Raw genomic sequence first — 24,740 nt, 5'->3', positions numbered from 1 at the left:
CATGTAAACGTTGTAAGCTAGGATCCAAATGTAAGGGTCCTTGGGAGTCTGAGTTACCTGTCTTACTATAATACTTTCCAGATGTGCCCATTTTCCTGCAAATTTCACTATTTCATATTTTTATAGCTAACTAACAGCCCATTGTGTATACATACCACATTTTCAAAGACCTAATAAATACATCTCCAAAAAGAAAATACTTATAAGAACTTTACATCAAAGATGTCTAATAGTTACCAAAGGAAGTCTGTTTTTCCAGTGTCAAAATTTCCCAATAAGAGTTTATTTACAACACAGCCAAGCATGATGAGGCAGAAACTCTAAGTCCCAATTTTACCGACCTGAGGACAGGGTTTAGGGTGATTTGTGAAGAAACCAAATGGGGTGGAATGAGGCTTGAAGAATAAGGGGAAGTGATGTCATCAGTGGCCCTTGAGTGCATAGCCAAGCTGCATGGCTTTTAATGGGATGACGTGTTGAGGAGACAGAGGATGCTCTGAGGATAAAGTTTGAGCCCTCTGACTTCGAAGGTCGCTTATTCATGTCTGTAAGTCTCATATGAATGGGATGAAGTTTTGGCTACTTACAAGCTCATAGGAAACAACTTGGGGAACTGTGACCATCCTGACCTGGCAGGTGTTATGAATACTATGTTGGGAGTCTATTGATTAGTGGGCAAATTCCAAAGGTGATGGTAAAGACAGAACAAAACAAAACCAAAAATCCTAGAAATGAAGGAAGGTAGGGGTCTACCCAAGATTCCCCTTGGTTTCAAAGTGTGACAATGGAGAGCCTCCCTTTGCCATTTAAAACAGAACAGGGTGTTGTAGCTGAACAGCAAGCTTTTCTGGAGGCATTTCCTCTGGCTCACTACCCATTGTTTGAAAGAAAATCCCTGGCAGTGATCTGCCCATCTGATGTCCTCGGAAGCCCTCTGGATTCACCCAGAGATTTCAGGACACTGTACAGTTTGTATATTCAGATTTGTTTCATTGTATTTGGCTCTGCACAATCTGTACATGTCATTTTAGCAGCCACAGCCACAGAAGAGGAAGATCATTAGACTAACACCCATTATCTCAAGTACGTAGTGTCTACAAAGTATTGTCCAGGTTTATACCCAGTAACAATACGAAGATGATGAGAAAGATAAGTATCCCCACGATGTAGTGCACACCCTTGGCAGGATAGGAACCAGAAAGGAAGGAAACTTTGTGCCTCCACAGCATCCCACTGCTTTACCCATGGCACTAAAGGAGAAATTGTAATTGTTTGGTAAGAAACAGGCTAGTTCTAGCTGCGAAATAGACACTATGGATATATTGAAGTCCATAAAAACTGGAGCATCAAGAGTGGTATGCAAGGGGGTAATAGCAGCCAGCAGACTACTGAAGAGTTGAATGAATAAACAGGTTCCTACAACCATCTGACAACAGTCAATCCTTTATAGTCATGGATTCTGAAGCCTCAGATTTAACAAACCATGGATGGGAAATATCTAGGAAAAATACCTTCATGGTGAATATGCACAGACTTTAATTTTGTCCTTATCAAATTTCCCTGAACAATATAATATTATAACTCTAGTATTTGCATTGTGGTAAGTGTTGTAAGCAGTCTAGAGTTTTGTTTTTGCTTTTGCTTTAAGATACTCGCAGCTTACTGCATAACCCAGCAAGTGCTGGAATGCAGGAATGTACCACCACAGGTGGCTCCAGAGATGGTTTAGTGTGTACAGGAGAAAGTCGATAGGATGCTGTATGAATACACTGCACCAGATTTTGTTGGGGAAGCTTAACTGCCCATAAATGGCAAATACAGATCAGTTCTTAGAAACAGTCCCTCTGTGATTTGGGGGACAGCTGTATATTTATTATTATGTCCTGGGACAGTTTAAGTACTGCTGTGTTTCTGTCTCTAAGCAATTCCAATCTAACAACAACAAAACAGGGTGTCTTTCAGTCAATAGAAAAAAGAGAGAATGACAGATCCCCAGGGTGAACCCCTGATTTCAGTGACTACAATGGCTAATGTGGATAGGATGTGGGGACCAGGTGGGACAGTGTATGAGCAGCAGCTCCAGTGTCCCTTTGCCCTCTCTACATTTATAGAAAGAGTCAATCTGACTTTCATTTGTGGGTCTCTGATTTCAAGAACAAGTCTTGTTTACCACAAACTATTTTGGGAGAAACAGATTTTTTAAAAATAAATAAATAAATTCTGCTCACAGTTTCATTGCTAGAAAGCAATGTCTATAGCTTGAATATTCATTTCACAAGACTCGGCATGATTCTGAGTGAGTTTCCATAGAAAGAAAAAGTTGTAAAAGTAACTCCAAGGTTCTCCACATGCCCTTCTCCTGGGGCATCAGTTGTTAATGCAACCTACTTTTAGGGTCTAACCTTCCTGTAGCCTACTACTCAGCAGAGGTAGTGGAAGAGAAAAGTTATTAGGATATGGGGGAAGTGGACCTGTCCAGCAATAGTTCTTTGGTGGTAAGCTCAATCTTTTTTGGGCAAATTCAATTTCATACAAATACCAAATAAGACGCAGCAGCTGCAAACCAGTCCTCAAGGCAGGCAGATATCACACACATGAACCAGCACCTACAATCAAATCTTTTCAGCAGGCAAACACCAGGTACAAACAAGCAGCTTTAGTTCAGTCCTGAAGAAACAGCCAGGCTCACCAACCAAGCTGCCACAGGAACCTTGAGAGGACTTTCTCTCTGCCATATCCACTAGTGAAGATCAATGACACTATGTAAGGTGAATGAATACATGAATGTCCTTAACAAAGAATAATGAAGCAGTGCAAACCAATGCTCAGTGCTCATCTCCCACCATCTGTGCAGTCATACATATACTCCTTCACGATGACTCCTTTCATGTGCTTGCTATGTCGAAACATCCTTTTACCTGTGTTTGCTTCAGGGAAACATTCTTTCATGTGTCTGCTTTAGCAAGACATACTTTCACCTGTGTGCCCCAGCAAAACATCATTTGACATACCTAACTTTCCAGAGAAACGAGAAATTTCCACTTTAGGCAACTCCAGTTTAAATTTCCCTGGTGCTTCTTAAATAATTGTGTTGGGGTGTACATTTAACCAGCAATGCCACAGACATGAACTTTATTCCTACCAGACATCATTATGAATGCCACAGGATGTCTGTTGGTTTGTTCCAGTGCTGCCAATTTGAATTCTCACTGTTTAGCTTAACGGTTGTTGTTCATTAGATATTTCCACTGGAAAGTTACCAATCCCCTCCCTCCACCCTGTTATAGACAAGGTCTCGGGTAACCAAGAGTGATCTCAAACTCACTATGTAGATGAGGATGGTCCTCAACTTGTAATCCTCTTGCCTCTGCTTCCTGTGTGACAGAATTAAGATTAGTATCACCATTTTCAGTTTATGTGGCAATGGGAACCAAACCAGGGTTGTGTGTGTGTGTGTGTGTGTGTGTGTGTGTGTGTGTGTGTGATCTGAGGATCCAGAGTGGCTCATGGGCGGGGGCTGGTAGTGGTAGTGTAGTCAACCTGGAGCTTAAAACTTGGTAGTAGAAACTACATGCTACATCTGGGTAGGTGGTCTTGAGAGGGATAAGAAAGGTAGGTGAACACCACGAGCTTGGAAAGCAAGCCAGTAAGCAGTGTTCCTCCATGGCTTCTGCTTCATTTGTCTCCTGGGTCCTACCTTGAGCTCCTATTCTGACTTCCCTTGATGATGAGTTGTAATCTGGGGAATAAAACAAATACTTAACTCCTCACGTTGCTTTTGGTCATGCTGTTTTATTACAGCAATAGAAATCTTAACTAAGACAATCACCTCCAAAGTTGAGTGTGGAAACCACATGGCTAACGTGATGTTGTAACATGTCCTTTGAAAGGCAATAATACCATACAGGTACTGCCTTCGTGATAAGATGCTTCCAGAAGTGTTCTGAGTTCTTCACCTTCTGCTCTGTCAAGGAACGGTTGCAGAAAACAACAGTAAAGCCCCATCTTGAAACTGTGAGTAACTTCATGAACCCTCACACCTGCGGACATCATGACTTTAGACTTGCCCCCCCATGAGGAAATAAGTTTCTCGTCTTCATAAAATTTTCCACACTAACACAGCTCCTAGAGAAAGAAATCCCCTTTCTCAATTTTGTAAGAGGCTCATGGTCACCATTCCAAAGTCTGCTCAACATCCAGTGACTCATCTTCATCCATTTGTCATTGTCTATTAAAAATTGCCTCATTCAATCACAAAGCTCAAATTTGTTTTTATTTTAATTTTTGAGACAGGGTCTTTATATACAGATCAAGCTGGCCTCAAACTCATTATGTAACTCAAGCTTGCCTTGAACTTCCAATCTTCCTGCTTCACCCTTCCCATAGCTGAGATTACAGGTGAGCCCCATCATCTATGGCTAAAGAGTTCAGAAGGCTTTGTGTGGTTGGTTGGTTGATTTCCTTAACTGTGATATTAAGAACATTAATTAGGGGCTCTATTCAAAAACCATCCTGTGTTATTCAGCTTTCCATCAGTATAAAAAATATACACAAGATAATCAACTTTCAAGGAGAAAAGTTTCATTGTGGTTCACAGTTTGGGAAGTTCCGGTCTATGATGAACTGGTCTCTTTGCTTTGGGTGGATGCTAAGACAGTGTATCAGGATGGCAGAACAAAATGGTTTTTCATGGCCAAGGATTTAAAATGAAAGAGAAGGGGCTAGGCACATTGTTGCCACAGAGCTAGTCCGAATAATCTAGAGACCTTGACTAACCCCACTTTTAAATGCTCTGCTACCTCCTGGAAGCACAAGAAAGGAAGACTTTGACAATGGCAATGCCTTGGTGGAACACTCAAGATCTGAACTATAGTAAATCCCTTCCAGCTTAAAATACTATGGTGTTATAAGAACTGTAAACTAGAGAATTCCGCCTTCTGCCTTCTTGGTGGACCTTCTAGAAGCTAGGCTGATGATATAAGTATTTACTGTAGTTTAAGTGCATCTTTCCATCTTCCACAACCCTCCCGTTGTTTATAATCAGTTTTTAAAACAAGGTCCTGTTTCTCATTATCCAGACATTTTCCTCAAGTCTGGTTTGTACTGGAATCATCTGGGAGATGTGTTGGAAGTCTGGATCATGGGCCTTGGGCCCACATTTTACCCCAGAGATCAGCAGCAGACTCTGGATTTCACTAAGTCCCTGAGTCTGTTTCTGAGAAATGTTGCAGTAAAGGAAAATTAATGACTCCATTCTAGGGCCTCTGAAAGATGACCATCAACTCAGCCACTCAGAAACTATTTGTTTTTTACCATGCATTTTGTGTTATTAAAACAGGTGTTGGAACCTGTTGGTGTAACAGCTTCTAATACTGAGAACACCTCCCAGGGATTCTCCATATGCTGCTTTTGAAGGTGTTAGGTCCACATCCTTTGCCTAGTTTATAGAAGGCCCACAAAGAGGACAGAGCTCATACAAACCTTGAGCACACTGTTTTCTGCTCCAAACAAGGTTGTAGGCAGTTCGTGGTATCTGTTGTTGAGATTGTCTTGCTATGTAATTCAAGACTGAACCTCAAACTCACAATACTTCTGTCTTTACCTCTGAAGCACTAGGATCACAGGTGTGCACTACTGTGCCTGGCTTCTTTGAACATTTTCTTAGGCAGATATAACTATGTGGACAAGGCAAAGATTCTCCAGCCCAGGCTCCTACCCAGAACCTGGTTTATCAATAGAGCAAAGAGGATGTAATCTCTGCTAAGGATCCCCCAGGGACAGGAAGAAGCAGGAGATAGAATTAAAGAGTCAGTGTGAGCTTGTCTTGGTCATTGTCCTATTGCTGTGAAGAAACATTGCAACCAAGGCAGTTTATAAAAGAAAGCATTTAATTGGAGGCTTGCTTACAGTTTCAGTGGATGAGCCCATAATCAGCATGGTGGGGAGCATGGCAGCAGGCAGGTAGGCAAGTATGAAGTTGGAACAGTAGCTGAGAGCTTACATTCTGCTCCTCAGCTAAAAAGAGTGTAAGTTTGGACTTTGTGTGAGTTTTTGAAGCCTCAAACATGAACCCCCAGTGACACACCTCCTCTGACAAGGCCACATCTCCTAATCATTCCTAAACAGTCCACCAACTGGGAAGGAAGCAAATATTCAGATATTTGAGCCTATGGGGAACATTTTCATTTAAACCATCAAAGAGCTGAAGTGTTTGAATGGTCAGTTACCCAAATGATGTCATTGTTTTGCTCCATTTGGATTCCCAGAGAGAAGTCGTAGCTTTGCAGTCTTCGTGGGCTCCATGGTGAAGGGGATTCATCTTCCCATCATAGGCTTGCATCATTGGCCCAGGCTTTGCTCTCACTATTGTTGTGAAGGGAGAATACATACTTTTTTGCCTGTCATTTCTGCTGTGTTTCATGGGGTCTTAAGAAACTAGTCCACTTTCTATCACCACAATGAAAGACCTGAGTTGGACAACTTTATGAAGTGAGGTTTATTAAGCCTACAGTTTTGGAAGGTCTAGAAGTCCCATGTATTTGGCCTCTGGTAAAGTTGGCTGATGGCAATAGCGGAGAGCTCATGTCTGAACAGTCAGTCACATTTTAAGCCAAGAAACAGAGAAGAGAGAGGGAAGAGAAGTGGATTTCCCAACTCTTTCCAAAAGAACAAAGAACAAAGAACATCCCACCTTGGTTCACCTCTTAACACAGAGACCACTGAGGACACTCCTCTTATTCAAATCAGAGCACATGCATTTTTGTCATCCTTTATATCTCAAAATGCTTAGTCTACCATATGCAGATTGTTAAAACAGATGCTCACAAATAAGTGAATGTATACATGAATGGATAAACTAATAGCCAAGAACTCTAACCTACATCAGTGATAAAGGTACAGGCACAAGGCCGCTGACTGAGAATCAAGGTCATATGGGTGGAAACAACATGGCAGAAGAAGAAAATCTACTTTCCAGGGCTTGATTAGAGTATAGTCAGTTCCAGAAGTCAGTTCACTGGGTGTTTTAAGAAGGGAAGTCAGAACTCAGTATAGCACATGAAAGCAGTAGCCCAAGGAAGAGGGTTGACATGTGTAACTCTTCTGTTATAGAAAGCAAAGCAAGAAGCCAGATGAGTCAAAAATAATTACAGGGGCCAAAGCCACAGGCTCCATCCCATAATCTCAAATGTCCCCATCAAATTCTAGTTTCTGAAATGTCCACAGATGAACACTACTCCTGACTATGTGTCCACAGCTGCCCATCTGTGCTCTCTGAGCTTTTGAGTTTTATCTTTCTGTTTGTTGCTTTGCTTGTTTGTTGTTTGTTTGCTTTCTGTTGTTGTTTGAAGACAATGTCTCTTGTAACCCTTGACTGGAATTCTCCATGTAGTTGAGGATGAGCTTGAACTTCTGTCCTCCTGCCTCTACCTCTCAAATGCTGGTATTACAGGTATGTGTTACCACACCCATGAACCCTCTTTTTTTCTCTTGACCAAAGGACTCAGCCTCATGGCTCTTCCATTCTATTCTAAAAGACTCATTAACCTTCAGAGAAATCTGTGCAGCCTCAGACAGAGCAGAGTTCAGGCAGCACCTCAACCTCAGCTCTTCTTACAGGGGACCTTGAAAAAACAGGTCTCCCTGAGGTCAGATGCAAAGGGAGGCCATGTGGGACCCCCAGCTTGCCATTTCTCACCCCTCCACTCACATGTGGCCGAGCTAAGGCTCTGGCAGAACCTCGCCCCTACCCCTGCCAGACTTCAAGTCTCCCAAGACCTCTTTGAGAATTATTCAGACAGAATGTCAAAATGGAAGTCTACCAAAAATGTTCCCTCTTATTGTTTGCCTTGCCTCTGACCCCCAGCTGCTGGGTTAGTTTGGCAATTGCTTTTCTGTTTTGTTTTGTTCTGTTTTGTTTTTGAGTTGCATTTATGCAGTTCTGTAACAAGGTAACCAACTACCTCTGGCATTTTGCAAAGAACAAAGAGCCACCAAGCCATTAGCAAAGAAAGGAGCTGTCAAGCACTGCTTTCAATGCACCCACCACCAAGATCCAAAGCCTTTAGAAAATATTCAGAATCAGCATATGTACCATGTATAGTTTTAAATGGTTTTACAGCTGAAAATGTTTTCTGCTGAAATTACTTTAATCATATTTGCCTACAATTATTTTTATTATTATTTACTTACTTATCATTACTTTGGTTTCTTGTTTTTGTTTTTTGTTTGTTTTTGTTGTTGTTTTTTATTCTTTTCTACAACTTGGATGCTGCCCCAGCTTCACCAGTGCTAGATATGCCACTCGGCCTGACCTTTGTTGACTTTCTTAGTGTGAGTGACTTATAAGAAGATTTCAAAGATGAGTAGTAGTAATGAGGACACTGCCACTTGTGCAGTCAGTACTGGTTGAGAGACTCTTCACTGACTTTGTGTCCCTGTCCTCATCATATAGGTCTCTGTATCTCCATCTAGCCACACAATCCAAGCAGACTGTGATAAATGGGTTTACCACTTGGACAAAGCTCATTGAATGAGGCCTGGAGTCTTGATCCAATCTGAACAGAGCAGATTCATTTGCCTGCTCATCAGAACTTGGGCCTCTGAGGATACTTTGATTAAAATATGTTGAACCACTGAGAGGTAATACTTGGAGGTCGAGGTAGCTTGGGTTAAGTGCAAATACAGAGAGATATTGTCCTAAGATGCAACCGTGGAGGACATTCTGAAAGTGGTGGCTGTCTTAGCTGGGGTTTTTCCTGGTGTGATAAAATGCTATGAATTGAAGAAACAAAGAGAAGGAGGGGCTTGTTTCATCATCCAGGGAAGCTGGGGCAGGGACTGGAGGCAAGCTGTAGCCGGTACATAGACTATGGAGGAATGCACCTTCCTGCCTTATGTCTTATGGTTTATTCAGTTTGCTTTTTTGTACAAGTCAGGACAAGTTGCATAGGTGCCTGCCCAGGGCAGCACCACCCAAGATAGGCTGGCCACTCCCACATAAATCATCAATCCAGAAAGTGTCCCCACAGGCTTGCCCACAGGCCAATCTTGTGGGGGCACTTTCTTAACCATGGCTCTCCCTTCCCAAACAAAACTATCTTGTGTCAAGTTAAAATATAAGACAGGACTGTGGAGATAAGCAGAACAGTCTGAACAGGAGTCCTCCCCATTTCAAAGGACTGGAACAAGAACCACAGAGGCCTCTGCTATTTGACAGTGGAGATGGAGACTCCCTCTACTCCAAGGGTCTAGGACAAGATGCTCAGATACTTCTACTATTTCACAGGAGATGTGTGGCTCTCCTCCTCCCCAGACAGCAAGAAATGGTGTACAGAATCCTCTCCTAATTCACAGTGGAAGTGGAGTTTCCCTCCACCCCAGGATACCCTAAGAGACAATTATCTGAGGCTTATGCAGCTGTTGAAGCTGAGCTACCACTAACTCTGCATGGAGCTACCTTTTGAGGGATATCTGCATAGCAAGAACTCTAAGAAACAGATATGTGCTCTATGGAGTCAAAAGGATAATTTGTCTTTTGAGAAGGATAATGAAGATAACATCCATTGTCTAGAGCAAAGGTTTTACAGACTTGCTATGTGCCCCTTCGACAATTAACATCTCTCAAGCTTAGAGATTACTGTATGTTAATGTGCAAGCATCTTCCAGAGGTCTTTGTAAGTTGTAGCCGGTAGAAGGGAGGTGGGAGAAGGAGGCTGGAGAACGCTAGGTCAGGGCTGCCCTGAGTAATATAGCCCCTGTTCTGACCTAGCTTTCTTCCAGATGCCCTGAAATCGTGAAGGCCTAAGCAGTCAGCTTCCTAGGAGGGCAAGCAGTCAAGGCAGCCTTTCACAGTTGTTGCCAGGGGTAAGGAAAAGTCTAGTGATAGAACTGCTAAACCAGGCAGAGAGAATGGCAGGGTTAGATACTAGCAAAGTAAAACTCCTACTGATGAGTTCCCCCAGCTTCCAGAACTACAGAAACTTTGCTGAATCTATTTTTAACATGATCATTGCATCCTGAACACTGGAAAGGAAGCAAGTTCCACGCACTGCCTCTGACATCATCTGATTGTGAGAGAATCTGAATGTCCAAAACTCACATAGTGCTGAAATCACTCTTCACACATCCCTGTGATTTTCTTCCTGGAGCTGTGGGAGGAGGATGGGAAAGGGTACCCCAACCCCCAGAACACACAGACATTTCCTGGGAAGATCTAAGAGTACAGCATCCCTCTGAATCCACAGTCCGAGCAGGAGACTCTGAGTTTGAGATGATACAGGTTCTGAGTTTGGTGCTGAGCATTTTGTGGTACTAGGTGAGTCGCCTCTTGTAAACAGGGTGGACCACACAGTGTGTCAGAAGGGTCTTCTACCATTATTATCATTTGACAAGATAAGAATTCCAGGACTCTTAGGATGAGAAAACAGGGGCTTGAAGAGGTCAGTGATGGGCCAGAGAGCTTTAGCCTTCATGCAAACAAAAGAAAAACTAAACACAGTAAAATGAGAATGGCCATGGTTTCCACAAGCAGAAGTCCATGGCACCAGCCCAGTTGGATATTTTTCAGGTCTCACTGTTATCGAGCCCTCTAGTTCCTCTCTAATCCTCAGCACACTGGCCATCTCAGTGGTCCCAGTTCCAGACAGCTACAGCAACTCCGTGCAGCATAGCTCTGTGAGAGAAAGGCCAAACATTTCCTGGCAGTTCCCCCTACAGATGGCCCACTTACCACCTTGGTCAGAGTTGGACCCCATGCCTACCCTGCAATCAATCCTGGGTCCCAGGAAGGAAGCCAGTGTGAGAATACACATATGTAAATTGCCATATTAAAAACAGGGAAGATCTACCCACAAGAAAAAGGAAGCAGCAGGATTTGGGAGATGCAAGAGGGGACCCAGAGTCTAATGTCTTCTAGGTTTGGGTAGTAGTAAATGTACAGAAGAGTGGGTCTCACTGCTTCATCTTCATACATGTCTGTAATGTACTTTAATCATAACACCCCTTTATAATCTGTTCTTGCTCCTCCCTCAGCAAACTGGTCCCCTTATTCTTCTCAAATACTGCCTCCACTATATTCATGTCTTTCTTTTAATGTATAGATTCCACATAAAATAGAAAAGACATAGTATTTGTCTTTCTGAGCCTGGCTTATTCAGTTTTCACAGTGATCTTTGGTTCGACTTCTTTTTCTGCAATTCACGATCTCCCTCTTTACGGTTGAGGAAAACTTCACAGTACATGTAGATTGTGTTTTCTCTGTCCACTGAGTTGTCGATGAGTATTTAGGCTGGTGCTGTAACAGAACATCTGTAAACAGTAAAAGCTTAACTCTAAACCTCCAGGTCCTTGCTGCCCTCATCAGGAGCAGGGTGCATTGTGGACCTGCCTGGCACCTTAGCCACAGGCATATGTTTCTGATGGAGCAAGAAGAATATAGCCCAAAATTCTGGGGAGTAAGTGTTTTCCAACTCTCATTTAAATTCAAAATGTTGCCTAGGGCTCTCAGCTACCATGTTTATATGAGTCAGTGCAAAATTGCAGTAGGAGTAGAAACAGTCTATGAATCTAGAATATGAAAAGCAGTTCCCAACACTATTGGAATGTCAACTCCTAGTAGCTACATCATGAAAAGTTAAAGAGGTGCCAAAGAGATGTGTCAGTGATTAAGAATGAGTATCACTATAGCAGAGGACCCTGATTCCATTCCCAGCACCCTCATTGGGCAGTTCATATCCAATCATAATTCCAACTACAGGGAACCTGATACCCTCTTCTGTCTTTCTTTGGAAATTCATGTGCCCATGTCCATCCCCCACAAAGAGAGAGAGAGAAAGAGAGAGAGAGAGAGAGAGAGAGAGAGAGAGAGAGAGAGAGAGAGGGAGAGGACATAATTAAAAGTAAAACAAACCTTCAAACAAAAGATAAACAGGTAAGATTACTATACAATGCAACTTATTTACTTCTGTATTCAAAACATTAACATTTCATCATATAACCAATATTTTTTAAGTCTGAGATACTTACAGTCATTGTTTTCTTGTTTGTTTGTTTGTTTGTTTGTTACCTATGTCCTGAATCCTATGGGTATCTGGAAGAGAACTTTAGTATTTGACATTCACACCTCAGTGCTTATAGCACATGGTACATGGTGATTCAGAGCCTTCATATGAATTTGTGGAGATGTTCTCTGTGATGCTCACCTCCAGTTGGAGGTGAAACAGCCCCAAAGATTTGAGTAGAACATTTGGGTTTCATTTTTGTTTGTTGGTTGGTTGGTGTTCTTGAGACAAAAATCTCACAATGTGGCCCAATCTGGCCTCCAGCTTTTGCCAATCTTCCTATCTCAGCCTGCTGAGTGCTGGGATTTCAGTCATGTACCCAGCTTAGCATTCTCAGATTTGAGCCTTGGCAACGTTCCTTGGTGAAACCAATGGAGGGATATACTTGACACTTTATGCCACAGGATGAGGATGGCAATGTGAATGGGATATGAATGGGCTGGCACAGGACCACTCTCTGAGAGCCATTGCTCTGGTGGATGTGGTAGCCCATATTTGTAATCTTAAAACTCAAGAGGCTCTGACAGGAGCATTATGAGTTTGAGGCTAGCCTGGGCTACACAGTAAGGAATTGTTAAAAACAGCAATAATATCACAAGAGGCCTTCAAGCTCACCCTTATTTACCATAAGGGTGTTCAGAACCAAGACCCCTGCTTCTGCCTGCCACTATCCTGCTCTTTGTAAGCAGCTGTGAGGCCAGGCTGCTACCAAGCAGGATTTGCAAGCTCCACTGTCACTGTCATGTGAGAGGCTACAGCCTGGTCTACAAGGGTGATGGCAGAATCCATAGACCCTTGTTGCAAGCCTCATGTCCCAGAACATTTTATTGTCTAAGATTTCAGAAAGAAGTCAGAAAGCTGAAGCCTGCTATCTTTTGTCCATGATGCTTTTTCAAAGCTGGATATTTCTCAAATTTGGGAATATTTGCATGTACATAATGAGATAGGACACAAACCTAAATGTAAAACTTACTTGCTTCAAATATATCTCATACACGTATCTTGGAGATAATGTTATGCTATTTTAAAATTAATTTTGTGCTTAAAACAGTCTCATGCTATGAAATTCACTACTTCTGTTATGCCACCATTTAAAAGTTTTAGGTTTTAGAGCAAGCATTGTAGATGTCACGTTTGGAGTTGGGGATGCTTACAAGAGGCTGGAAAGGGCACTTAGTGTGAGCACTGGGTCTACGGAGGGTCCCTGTGATTCTGCTCTCCAGGACATCTCTGCAGTTCCAGTGACACTGGAAGGCACTTTCTCCACCTGGTGGTGAGGGAGCCTGTGAATCTCTTCTGAGGATACCAGGCACTTGGTGCTGGGTAAGCCAGGTTCTTGACCTGAGCAGCTGCAGAGCTGCTGACAGCAAATTTGAGATGATGAAAGTACTTCAGACCATTTTGTTCATCAGAAGCAGCTATCAGGAGCAGGCCAAGCCTTCCCATGGGTACTCTTGTCTGAAAGAGGAGTCTCTAACGTATCCCTGGACTATGGATTGAGGCTTCTGGGACATCTCCAGCCTTCAGTTCTTCCTACCAAAGAACCACATTAGAAGGATGGGGAGGGAAGACAAGGCACTCCATCAATTCTAAGAAGCTTGGTAGGAAGTGATACCCTCTTTTCCCTATCTCATCTCTGGGTCTGGACACTCAGAGCAGCTTGAGGCCCCATATGCCTGCAGGCAGCCTTTTCTCTTCCTGAAGCAGAAGAGCCCCCAAACCCACCTCTCTCTTGCTTCTCAGCATGAATGTTCCCCTAGGCCTCCTTTCCTGGTAGAGTAACAAGTTAGCCAATACCTCTTCCAGGTACTCAATTAATGTGATGGAAATTTCAATATGAACCATGTTTCTCAAAAAAAACAAAAACAAAAAACAAAACAACAAAAACCTGTTTGTCTGGTGCATTTGTTGTAGTAACAAAAAGCTTACTAACACAATGTCCAGTGTGCTAAACTACCACATGCCAATGATAATGATAATATTGAATGCATGGACTTCCTCGGTGTCAGATGCCTTTTATGTTGTAATGGTTCTTTTATGTTGTTGCTTAGGATACAGCACCTCAGGTATCCAGGTTGGTTTTGAAGTTACTATGTAATACAGGTTGACCTTGAACTCTAGATATTCCTGCCTCTACCTCAAAATGTTGGAACTACAGGTATGTGCCACCATGCCCACATGGTAGGTATTCTCCAGAGGGTATTCTAACAGCTTCAAGTATATCAACTTTCTTGGAACACACAACAGCATACTCAGGAAAGGGATAGAGTGATGCCCGTTTACAGAGAAGTGTGTGTGGTGACTCAAACTGGATGACTTGTCCAAGATCATTCACTGGTGCAATGAAGCAAGGGCTTGGGGGAATATAATGTCATATATGTTCTAGAAATACCCAGAATTTGAACAGGCTTCACCTCTCACCCAGTATCATCAGCAAAATCAAAACTTCAGCTTTGGGATCTGTTTCTAGACTTTAAGGAACAAAAGCCACAGCAGACCTCTGGTCCGTTTATCATGTCGCTATCACCAAATGACTGCCATAAACAAGGTACATTGGGAGAGATTTATTTTGCCTTGCTTTGAGAAATTTTAGTCCATAGTTCTGTGCTGAGGCAAAATTCCATAGCATCTGGCAGACAGGAAACAAAGGGACAGGGAAAGACAAGATCCAATTATGATCTTTAAAAATACAGACACACACCACACCACCATCACCGCCACCACCACTACCACCTGGGCTACAAAGATGGCTCACTGGTTAAGAGCATTGGCTACTCTTACAGAAGTCCATGACTCTATCCTCAGCGTCCACATGGCAGCTCACAGCCATGTGTAATTCCAGTTCCTCAGGATCTAACACTCTGTCTGGCTTCTGCAAGGCACCAGGCAAGCATGTACCTCAGACATATGCACAGATTAAACACTTATAAACTTAAAATAATGATGTTTTTAATGAAAGACATGTCCCCAAGAGACCTACTTTTCTCAACTAGGCTCTGCCCCCCAACGTTTCTATTCTGCAACATAGTGTCACCATCAAGGGGTCACAGCCTATAGGAGACATGTGATAGTCAAACCACAACAAAATTCAGATTTCCCAACTTCCTGTTGCACAGCCACAAGAGATGTGACCTTTGCAACAGTGCTTTACTGTGGGCAGGGCCTCCTGGCATCAACTAAATACCGCTTCAATGAAGTAACTTTTACAAGACAAGACGGCCCCACCAGTCCCAGTCACTCATTACCCATGTTCCAAGCCCAAGGCAAAGAGTGTGGGGGCAGGAAGTACAAGGAAGAAACTTTTGAGGAAGAACTAGGAAGATTCCAAAAGCTCACTGGAGAACTACAGGAAAGACTTTTCCAGGAAGAGAGAGTGCTGAATGTTCAGTAGATGAGGGGACAGCCGAGGAGGTGAGTCCAGGGAGGGGGGACAGCCAGCCAACACGCTTGACCTGGAAATAGAGGTAATCTGTGGAACAGTCATTTAAGAGTCTCTCCAGAGTCCAGAGTTATACAGAAAGCACTGTACACCTCCTTCCCCTACATATTTGTTCTGCTTTTCTTCTTTCTAAGGGTCCAGGTCCCTCCCACATTGATAGGAATAGGACCAAAGGAAAAAGCAGGCACATTTAAGGAGTGACCACAAAAGGAGTGGGGACCTGTATGGCCACATATCGATCCATTTGGTTGAGTAAAGCCAGAGACAAAGATGGAGGCCACCTCTTCTGTTGCCCAGGACAAACTACATTTTTGCCTCTAGCCCAAGCCTAGATGGATAGCAGTGATGGCCTCTAGCCCTTCCACTATGGGTAAACCATCATCTCCAAGGGTCCTGAAGCATTTGATCCCACTCCCTGGACAACTGTCTCAGCTCCCTATTCCCCATGCAGCCAGGGTGTCACTTTACATCCTGACCCATGGAGATTAGATAACCAGTGTCATGCTCTCTAGGGTCAGCTCTCCCCTGAGACCCTGCTTTAGCAGCTTAACTGGGGCTGAAGTGGAGGATTCCCTCCTGATCGGCTAGCAGTGAGATTGCTCTAGAGTTTGGAAGCAGGGATGACACAGGCTGAAAAGCCATCTTTCTTTATGAGGCAGGACACGTCCATGGATGAGTGCCAGGTGGGAGTTACCAGGTCTCTCCTTAACTGGATTCCACTTACTCTAAGAACCTGGGAGGCGGGGATTAGCTTTCTTTTTTCTTTTTCTTTCTTTTTCTTTTCTTTTCCTTCTTTCTTTATTTTTTTGGCTTTGTTTTGTTTTGTTTTTTTCGAGACAGGGTTTCTCTGCGTAGCCCTGGCTATCTTGGAACTCACTCTGTAGACCAGGCTGACCTCTCCCTCCCAAATGCCAGGATTAAAAATATGTGCCACCACTAGCCACTATATGATGGGAGGCAGATGCATGCATGCCACAGTGAGAAGTGGAGGTCAAATTTCTCTTCTTGTGGATCATAGAGATAAAATTCAGGTCTTCAGACTTAGGAGCAAGCACTTTATCCCTGAGCCAGCTCACTTGCCTGAGGTTAGTTATCTTTGGGGTTGAGAGTATCTCTAGTTCTCTGAATACCAATCCATTTCCTGAAGACCTTAATTCCAGGCAGATTCAACTTAAAAGATTCGGGGGGGGCAGTATTTAGGGTGAGAGAGTGTGGGCAGGCAGGGATGGAGAGAGGGAGAGAGAGAGAGAAAGAGAAAGAGGGGGCAGGGAGGGAGTGATCCAAGACACACATCCCAGAGCCCCACCTCCACCTCTGGCCTCTTATGGACCTGGAATCCACAGAAATGTTCATAGGGACCTTCAGTTTTCCTTCCTGGGCTTTGAAAGAGCCGGGAAGGGATGTCAGCTGTTGGGATGATGGCTCTTCGTGCTTGAGTGCTTGGAGTAATCTGGGACCATCCAGATACTTCAATACCCAGAAAGCTGCAGGTGGTGAGCGAGTCGGATAGAACCAAGATCCTAAAGGGAGAGGATCTGAAGGACTGAGGGAGGCGTGATCTAGCGGCACACGGTAGGACCGATGTCCAAGTAAAGTTTCTGATAGTCCGGCGAAGCTGGCAGCATGACAGAAGTAGTGCAGGTAAGAAGAGCCCAGGATAGGTCTTCTGGAGAAGGCACCTGAGGCTGGGCGCGCGGAGGGAAGGGCGCGCGCCGGGAGAATAGAGCTCCCGCGGCCGAGGGGCGCGCTGCAGCGCAGGGATTGGCGGGTGCTCCTGGGCCCCCGCGCACTTCTTAGGCGGAGCGGCTGAGCTGAGCGTGTGCGCGCGACCCCAGCCCGCTTCTTGGTCCTTGGCTCAGCGCTCGGCTGCTCTCCACCGCATTACGCTGCCCGGGGTGGGCACCCCGAAGCATGAACGCACCCGCAACTCTGTCCCCGGGGGTCGAGGACACCACCTGGACCCCTGGGATCAACGCCAGTTGGGCTCCGGACAAGGAGGAGGAGGATGCGCTGCGGTCCGACGGCACAGGGACAGCGGGCATGGTCACTATCCAGTGCATCTATGCGCTCGTGTGTCTGGTAGGCCTGGTGGGAAACGCCCTGGTCATCTTCGTGATCCTACGCTATGCCAAGATGAAGACAGCCACCAACATCTACCTGCTCAACTTGGCCGTCGCCGATGAGCTCTTCATGCTCAGCGTGCCATTCGTGGCTTCCGCGGCTGCCCTGCGCCACTGGCCGTTCGGGGCGGTGCTGTGCCGCGCAGTGCTTAGCGTGGACGGCCTGAACATGTTCACCAGTGTCTTCTGCCTCACTGTGCTCAGCGTGGACCGCTATGTGGCTGTCGTGCACCCCCTGCGCGCCGCCACCTACCGGCGGCCCAGCGTGGCCAAGCTAATCAACTTGGGAGTGTGGTTAGCATCCTTGCTGGTCACCCTGCCCATTGCAGTCTTCGCTGACACCAGGCCGGCTCGTGGGGGTGAGGCCGTGGCTTGCAACCTGCACTGGCCTCACCCGGCCTGGTCTGCGGTTTTTGTGATCTATACTTTTTTGTTGGGCTTTCTACTCCCGGTACTGGCCATTGGATTATGCTACCTGCTTATTGTGGGCAAGATGCGTGCTGTGGCCCTGCGGGCTGGCTGGCAACAACGGAGACGTTCAGAAAAGAAGATCACTAGGCTCGTGCTAATGGTGGTGACCGTCTTTGTGCTATGCTGGATGCCGTTTTATGTGGTGCAGCTTCTGAACCTGTTTGTCACCAGCCTCGATGCCACTGTCAACCATGTGTCCCTCATCCTGAGCTATGCCAACAGCTGTGCCAACCCCATTCTCTATGGCTTCCTCTCTGACAACTTCCGGCGCTCTTTCCAGCGAGTTTTGTGCCTGCGCTGCTGTCTCCTGGAAACAACTGGGGGAGCTGAGGAAGAGCCCCTGGACTACTATGCCACTGCTCTCAAAAGCAGAGGGGGCGCAGGATGCATATGCCCTCCACTGCCCTGCCAGCAGGAGCCCATGCAAGCAGAACCTGGCTGCAAGCAAGTCCCTTTCACCAAGACCACTACTTTCTGAAAACCATTTCACCCTCCCTCAGCTCACCTGCAAGCAGGTCTGCCAGCAACTTCAAGAACAACTTCCTGTTTTCACTTAGCCAGGCCCTTTCAGCAGCTTGTGTGCTGTCCCCAGGAGCCTCAGGACTCCTGCTAGTCCCTCCCTCTCCTAGGACTGGCTCCAAGGACACCTCCATGGGGGTAGGACTTCTCTGGGATTCAGGCTAGAGTACTATCCATTCCTGGGCCTCTGACAATTTTTCAAGAGGTGGGAAGCAGGTGGTGGTTAGAAAGGGATGTCTACCCTTTTGTAACTTGTGACAGTGACTGCTTGGAAGAGCCCTGGGAGGGTGAGGGAGGCAGAGCCTGTGCTTTTCGTAGGCTCTTTGCTGTATGGTAGCGTAGCGTATATGGTGAGACAGGAGAGAAGATAACGATACCGCCAAGTGTCTCTCTCCACCGCCCCCCCACCCCGTGTCTGTCTGACTCTCTCGTTGCTAAGTGAAATGTCTATGTAACAGAGGAGGGCGCTTGCTTTATCACCATACAAGTGTTTCCCGGTTGTCAAGGGGCCAGTAGCAGAATTCCTGCAAAGGTGAAAGGCTTAAAGAAGCATGATGAGGGGCATTTTTGCAAAGCATAAAACTTCTGATCAGGAGTTATAAGGCAGTAAGGTTTAAAATCTCATCAGCTGCAATGTTTTTCCCACCCCTTTCCCTGGTTGCAGGAATATGAAACCCCATTAAAGCAGAAGGTGTCAGGAAAAGACCAGAGAACTAGGTAGAGGGGAAACGGACTCTGTTTTGACATCAGATGATGACCACAGTGAAAAGTCATTCCTGTGCCTTTTAAGTTAACCACAGCTCCAGATATATTTCCCCTGAGGAAGATTCAGAGCCTGTCAGAGCTTTACTTCTGCTAAAGCAGTGGAGGGAGCCCAGCATATGCAGCATGCGGGTAAGAAGTGGCTGATCACAGCCCAGATAAGTACAGCAAAAAAAAAAAATCCTGCTGAGTTCTACTGAGCCATCGCTGGTGGCACTAGAACAATAAACCAAGAGGGGCAGGAGAAAGCTCAGAGTAGTCAGCTGGGCAGGTCCCACAGCTGCCTGAAGGGGAGAGTGTCCTTTAAAAGAAAACACCTGGATCCTATCATCCTGGGAAACATAGCTCTGTGTCTTCTAGGGCAGCCAGCATGAGTTCTAGCTGCTGGTAGGTTAATGGGGATCCAGACTGGACCAAGAGGCAGAATGGGGTCTGAGGGAATGCCCTCCCACCCTGTGGATTACAGTGCATCTCTGAAAGCCTGGAAGATGCAGGAGGTGTCCTTTTCTGGGCTGCTTGCCCAGAGCCATGACTTGTATGACAGTAGCAGCTGCCTGGTATGTGGGAAATGGACAAAAAGGCTGAATTCTGGTCCCAGGCACAAATGCCTTTATAACCCAAGCCAGCCACTCAGGCCAGGTCTTCAGAATTTTTGCCAGGAAAAATCAACTGGTCTTTGTAGTTTGGGGACTCTTTAGTTAATCCAGTGGTCTTTTGTTGTTGTTTTTGCTATTGTTGATTTGTTGCTGTTGAGACAAGATCTCAGGCAACAACAGCTAGCCATCAATTCCCTACGCGGTAGCCAAGGATGAACTTGAACTTCCGATCCTCCTACCTCTACTTCCTGAGTGTTGGGATTAGATTGTGCAGCACCATGCACATTCAGTGTTAGGGATAGAACTCAAAGCCTCGTGGTGGCTAGGCAGGCACTCTGAGCTATATCCTCAGTCTCACATGGAGACTCTTACCAGCTAAGACCGAAGATGCCAACTTCCTCACTAATGGTAGAAAAGAGAAAGGCCTATGTCAAGTGTGTAGACATGTACCTGTTGGATTCTTGCCTTCTGAAATGGTCAGCCAGATAGGTAGCCTGATAGTGACAATTGGTGTCAACTGTAGATATCTCACGGGTGATGTGGAAGTACGTGGAAGGCATCAGGGTCTGCTACTCAGCTGATCTTGACTTACCGCTGAGAGAACTGCATAGCGAGGTCTCTTCTGTATCCAAGGCCATGGCTATGTGTTGGAAATCTCTAAAGAGAGTTCTGACCTCTTTGTTTCCACTAGCATGAATGCACACATGTTCACATGCATGCACAGACCATCCCTAACTCGTCATTACTTCCCACAGTCATCCTGGGCATCCAGAAAAAGTCACGTTTACATCTGTAGGTCTTATGTCTGTAACAGTGATTTCTTGCAGGATTTTTTTTAATTGAATTGTTTCTTTGTCCCTGGGGCCTGGCAGAGTAGATACCTGATAAATAGGCTTGAACTTCACTGCAAGGATCACATAGTGGAAACTTTCGGCCTTAGCAATGGTTGCAGTAGACAACAGTATTAGGCTTCTCTCCTAGTTTGAGTGGGTCTGGAGTTTTTGTTTTTGGCCTTCTAATGACTCACCCAGGCCCCAAGACATGCTTGTTTGCTTGGAAAAAGAAAAATTCCATTTAAAACAAAATGCAGGCATTTAACAGGGATTAATCATGGCTGAAGAGCCAATAGCTTCAAGATGAATTCACCAATGATAACAGAAGACATCAACTTTAGCTAGCCCATGAGCAGGAATTTCAGCTCTCCCACCTCTGTTTCCCACTCTTTTTTTTTTCTCCATTAATTAACTTATTTACCCACTTTACATCCTGATTTGCCCACTCTTAATATATGTATACATGGAAGGTTTGAGTTCCTAGCTCTTCTGTTATGTCTGGACGTGAACGCAGAAAATCTGGACCTTGAAACACTTGTCTGATAGGTTGTAAGTGGTGAATCACCCCCTCTTCTCACTCTCTTATTGTAAGAACATGACAGTACGACCTTAAATTCTGTGAGCACAGATGTCATAATCCTGAAGCTGTGTCTGCTGAGACAACTCTACTGTGTTAGTCAGCACCATGCCCATGTGCTGGGATGTGTGTGTATTCAGTGACAGGGTACTGAGAGTTTCTTTCAGTGATTCAACCAGCTTTCAGACAACATGGTGGGTCTGTACAGTATGGAACTTGGAAAGAATTGCCAAAGATGGCTATTAATTAAATAACCCTACAAACAAAAGTGGAATTCAATTCTAAGCTAAAATAATCATACCATGGCTGGAGATGCAGCTTAATAGTAGAGTGTTTGCATGTGCAAGGCCCTGGCTTTTAGTTCCAGAAAAACATGTGCATGTACTCACATATGAGCAGGCACACACACACTTACACACTTACACACATGCATATGCATGCATTCACACATGAATGGACACACAGATACACACACACACTATTCAAAGAAGGACTCTTGCCCCCATGAGCTAATACAATAGAATCAGCCCTGCTCTTACAGCATGTGTTCCTGGGACACCCACCGAGGACGAGAGACTAGGGTGGTGTGGAGGCTTCTCTGTGTGTTATTATTCAAATTGGCTTTTCTTTAGTCATTTTGTGCAGGCAGTGACATCTCTTCGTCTATTTTGATGAAAGCATCATTTGCACATGATAAAAATTCACCCTTTGCACATATGCAGTTCTCTGATGCAGTTAAAATTCTGAAGTTGACACCCCAGTAGAGAGAGACCCTGTTTCTGTCCTCATCACTTTCTTTGTGATCTGGAGCCTGGAGAGGTGGACCACAGGGAAGACAGGAAGCAGAATTATAGTGAGGCTTTTCCTAAATCTTTAGGGGCTGCTCCTGTTATGCTAGTTCTGGATTCCTCCCACTATCAAGGAGAACTCAGTGGAGAGACCCAAACAACTGCTACCTGCCCTTTAGTCCTAAACTTGGAGCGAGTGTTTTGGACTTCAGGAGCCTCCTGAACAAACTGGGACTTTAAAAAAGTTCCTGGGCAAAGTTGTGAATTCCCTATGGACTTTGTAACCTTTTGAACACCGAACATGGAATATTGGAGGAGTGTGGCTTCCTTCCAGGCCAGGAACCCATGCTTTCTTCCTGGAAGAACAGTGAGGATATTCCTCTAGACTCTGCCTTTGCTGCAGTCTGCCACTGCCTGCTAACTGCTGGCATGAAGACAATTGCACTGGGTTTGTTTCCCTCTGTTTAAACTTATTTAAGTGGCTTCCTGGGCTTTAGAAGGTCAGGAAAGCTGCATCCCCCTCTAGCCCATCTGAGCCAACTTCAGGTTCTTCTGGTGTCAGTGCTGGATTTCTGCAGAACCATCTTTAAGGGGGGTTGGGGGAAGGGAGAAATACTTATGGCAGTTAAACATCTGCAAAGAATCTTCGATGTTTGTGGTGTACACCTTGTATGTCACCCTTCCAACTCTCAGGAGGGTAGGCCAGAGACTGAAGTCAAAATTAGCATGTGAAAGAAACTAGCTAACTGAGGAGATGTAACCCCTTCCCACCAAAGCTGAGGTTGTAACAAACACACCCTGTGGAATTTAAAAAAAAAAGATCCTTCTCTCAATCAATGTTCCTGTCTATGAGACAATGTGGGCACCAGTAAGCTACTGACCTTTCTCCCATCTCTAGCCCATTTCCTCCCCTGGAAGTACTTTCTTCCTTAATAAACTCTTTCAGCTTATACCTTGTTTGTGTGTTCCTGCCAAGTTTCTTGTTCTGGGACACAAGAACTTGAAAGCCACAATGGGTGCTCATTGGGTTCCTGTATCGTCTAATATAAGTGGGCCACCGTTATGAGAGTGAGTGCCTGGATCTGTGAAAGGTGATGTCTTGTGCTCAAGGTAACTAAACCCAAGCAGAGCCAGAGTGACGAGGGAGTGGAATGAGAGTGGCCACTGAACTCCCCTCCCCCATCTCTCTCAGTCTCTCTGTCTCTCTCTCTGTGTCTGTCTGTCTGTCTGTCTGTCTGTCTGTCTATCTGTCTGTCTGTGTCTATGTGTTTGTGTCTCTGTCTCTCTGAACAAAAAGCTTACCTTGCTCCACCAGCCAAGTGTTCTAATAGTTGAGACCTGAGAGGTAGAAGCCAAGGCCATGCTGGTGACATGAGGCTGCCAGTGGAAATGCAGACAAGTGACAGGGTTCTACCACTACCCTATAACCTCCTATCACAACAGATTTCCTTTGCGGTGAGGTTTAAAGACGGAAGTTCCCAGCCTATGGTCTACGTGGAACAGTTATCACAAGGCCCAACTTTGAGTTCTGATGCTTTTCCCAAGATTCCTGAAACCCTCGGCTGCCTGCCCCTATCCCATTTCAAGTAGGCATGACTTGAGGGAACAGACTCCACCGCCTCTTTTGTGTTTTGCAATCATACTTTCAAAACAGGCTGAAAAAGGATTTTGATTCTGTTAGAATATAATGTTAAAACAATATTTAGTTTTTTGTGAGTGAGGAAATCAATTGTTTGCTTATGTCTGAACCTGCTGACCAAGAGAAAAAGAAGGAAGGACCCACTTGAAGCAAAAAGGTAGTGCTGAGCCAGGCATTCATTATTCTGGGGGCGGGGGTAGGAAGCAGATCTGGGTGTGGCCTGTGTCATTCTATGTACTACAGGCAAAGGTCAGGAGATGTTTCTGGGTACCACCCTCACAGAGCCTATGTTGTTTGTAAATTCAGTTTTACTGATATTGCAATGTCACCACAGTTAGCCCAAGAACAGGAACATCGTTAGGGATTCTGGCTTTGTCCACAGCAAAGGATTACTCACAGTGTCACACACACATGAGGCCTGAACTCTCTGGACTGGAGCCAGTTTCTCCTTTAGTCATTTGAAAGTGTGTCCTCTCCTCTCTGTGATGTCTTTGGAACAACAGATGTACAGAGATCACTGTAACCCCACCCCATTGATGACACTTATAAGTAACCCCACCCCATTGATGACACTTATAAGTAGACAGTGGGCTGGATCTGGTGAAGCTTGGATTTCCCAGGTCCTGCAGGGTCACTCTTGCCCTGCAAACATCTCCCTCCTTTAAACTGTAACTAGCACCTCAAATTCCACTCCCACAGTTCCCTCAGGGCCGACAGCACCCTTGCAAAGTAGCTATACACCCTTAAAGGTCATCCTTGCACTGGCTTGAATCTGCTTCCATGATGTTCTCCATTCCACTCTAACCTTTTCTTACTCATATTAGCATCTATTAATGTAGTGTCTCGCAGGCTAACAGTTATTAAGCATGTTCTGTGGGCCAGAAACTGCTTGCTCATCTTTTTATTCCTCGTGCAACCACATCGAGGTAGCACTGCT

The 24,740-nt window shown here is 45.0% G+C and overlaps 2 protein-coding genes across 3 annotated transcripts in view; one reads left to right on the top strand and one right to left on the bottom strand.

The window, feature by feature from the left end:
• The window catches only part of Thbd (thrombomodulin), a 322,322-nt gene that overhangs the window by 292,497 nt on the left and 5,085 nt on the right, over positions 1–24,740 (bottom strand). The window lies entirely within an intron of this gene.
• Positions 17,322–19,214, top strand: Sstr4 (somatostatin receptor 4). Its single transcript, XM_028756454.1, has one exon. It carries the CDS (start codon positions 17,410–17,412, stop codon positions 18,565–18,567), a length of 1,158 nt encoding a protein of 385 aa, XP_028612287.1. The 5' UTR covers positions 17,322–17,409; the 3' UTR covers positions 18,568–19,214.

The sequence above is a fragment of the Grammomys surdaster genome, unplaced genomic scaffold (genome assembly GCF_004785775.1).
Source record: "Grammomys surdaster isolate TR1022 unplaced genomic scaffold, NIH_TR_1.0 129, whole genome shotgun sequence".
NCBI lineage: Eukaryota > Metazoa > Chordata > Mammalia > Rodentia > Muridae > Grammomys > Grammomys surdaster.
This window is presented reverse-complemented; position numbering and strand designations above follow the sequence as displayed.

What these genes read in the sequence shown, in the direction of transcription:
- Sstr4 (XM_028756454.1), top strand. Translation starts at nt 17,410, where the DNA reads ATGAACGCACCCGCAACTCTGTCCCCGGGGGTCGAGGACACCACCTGG.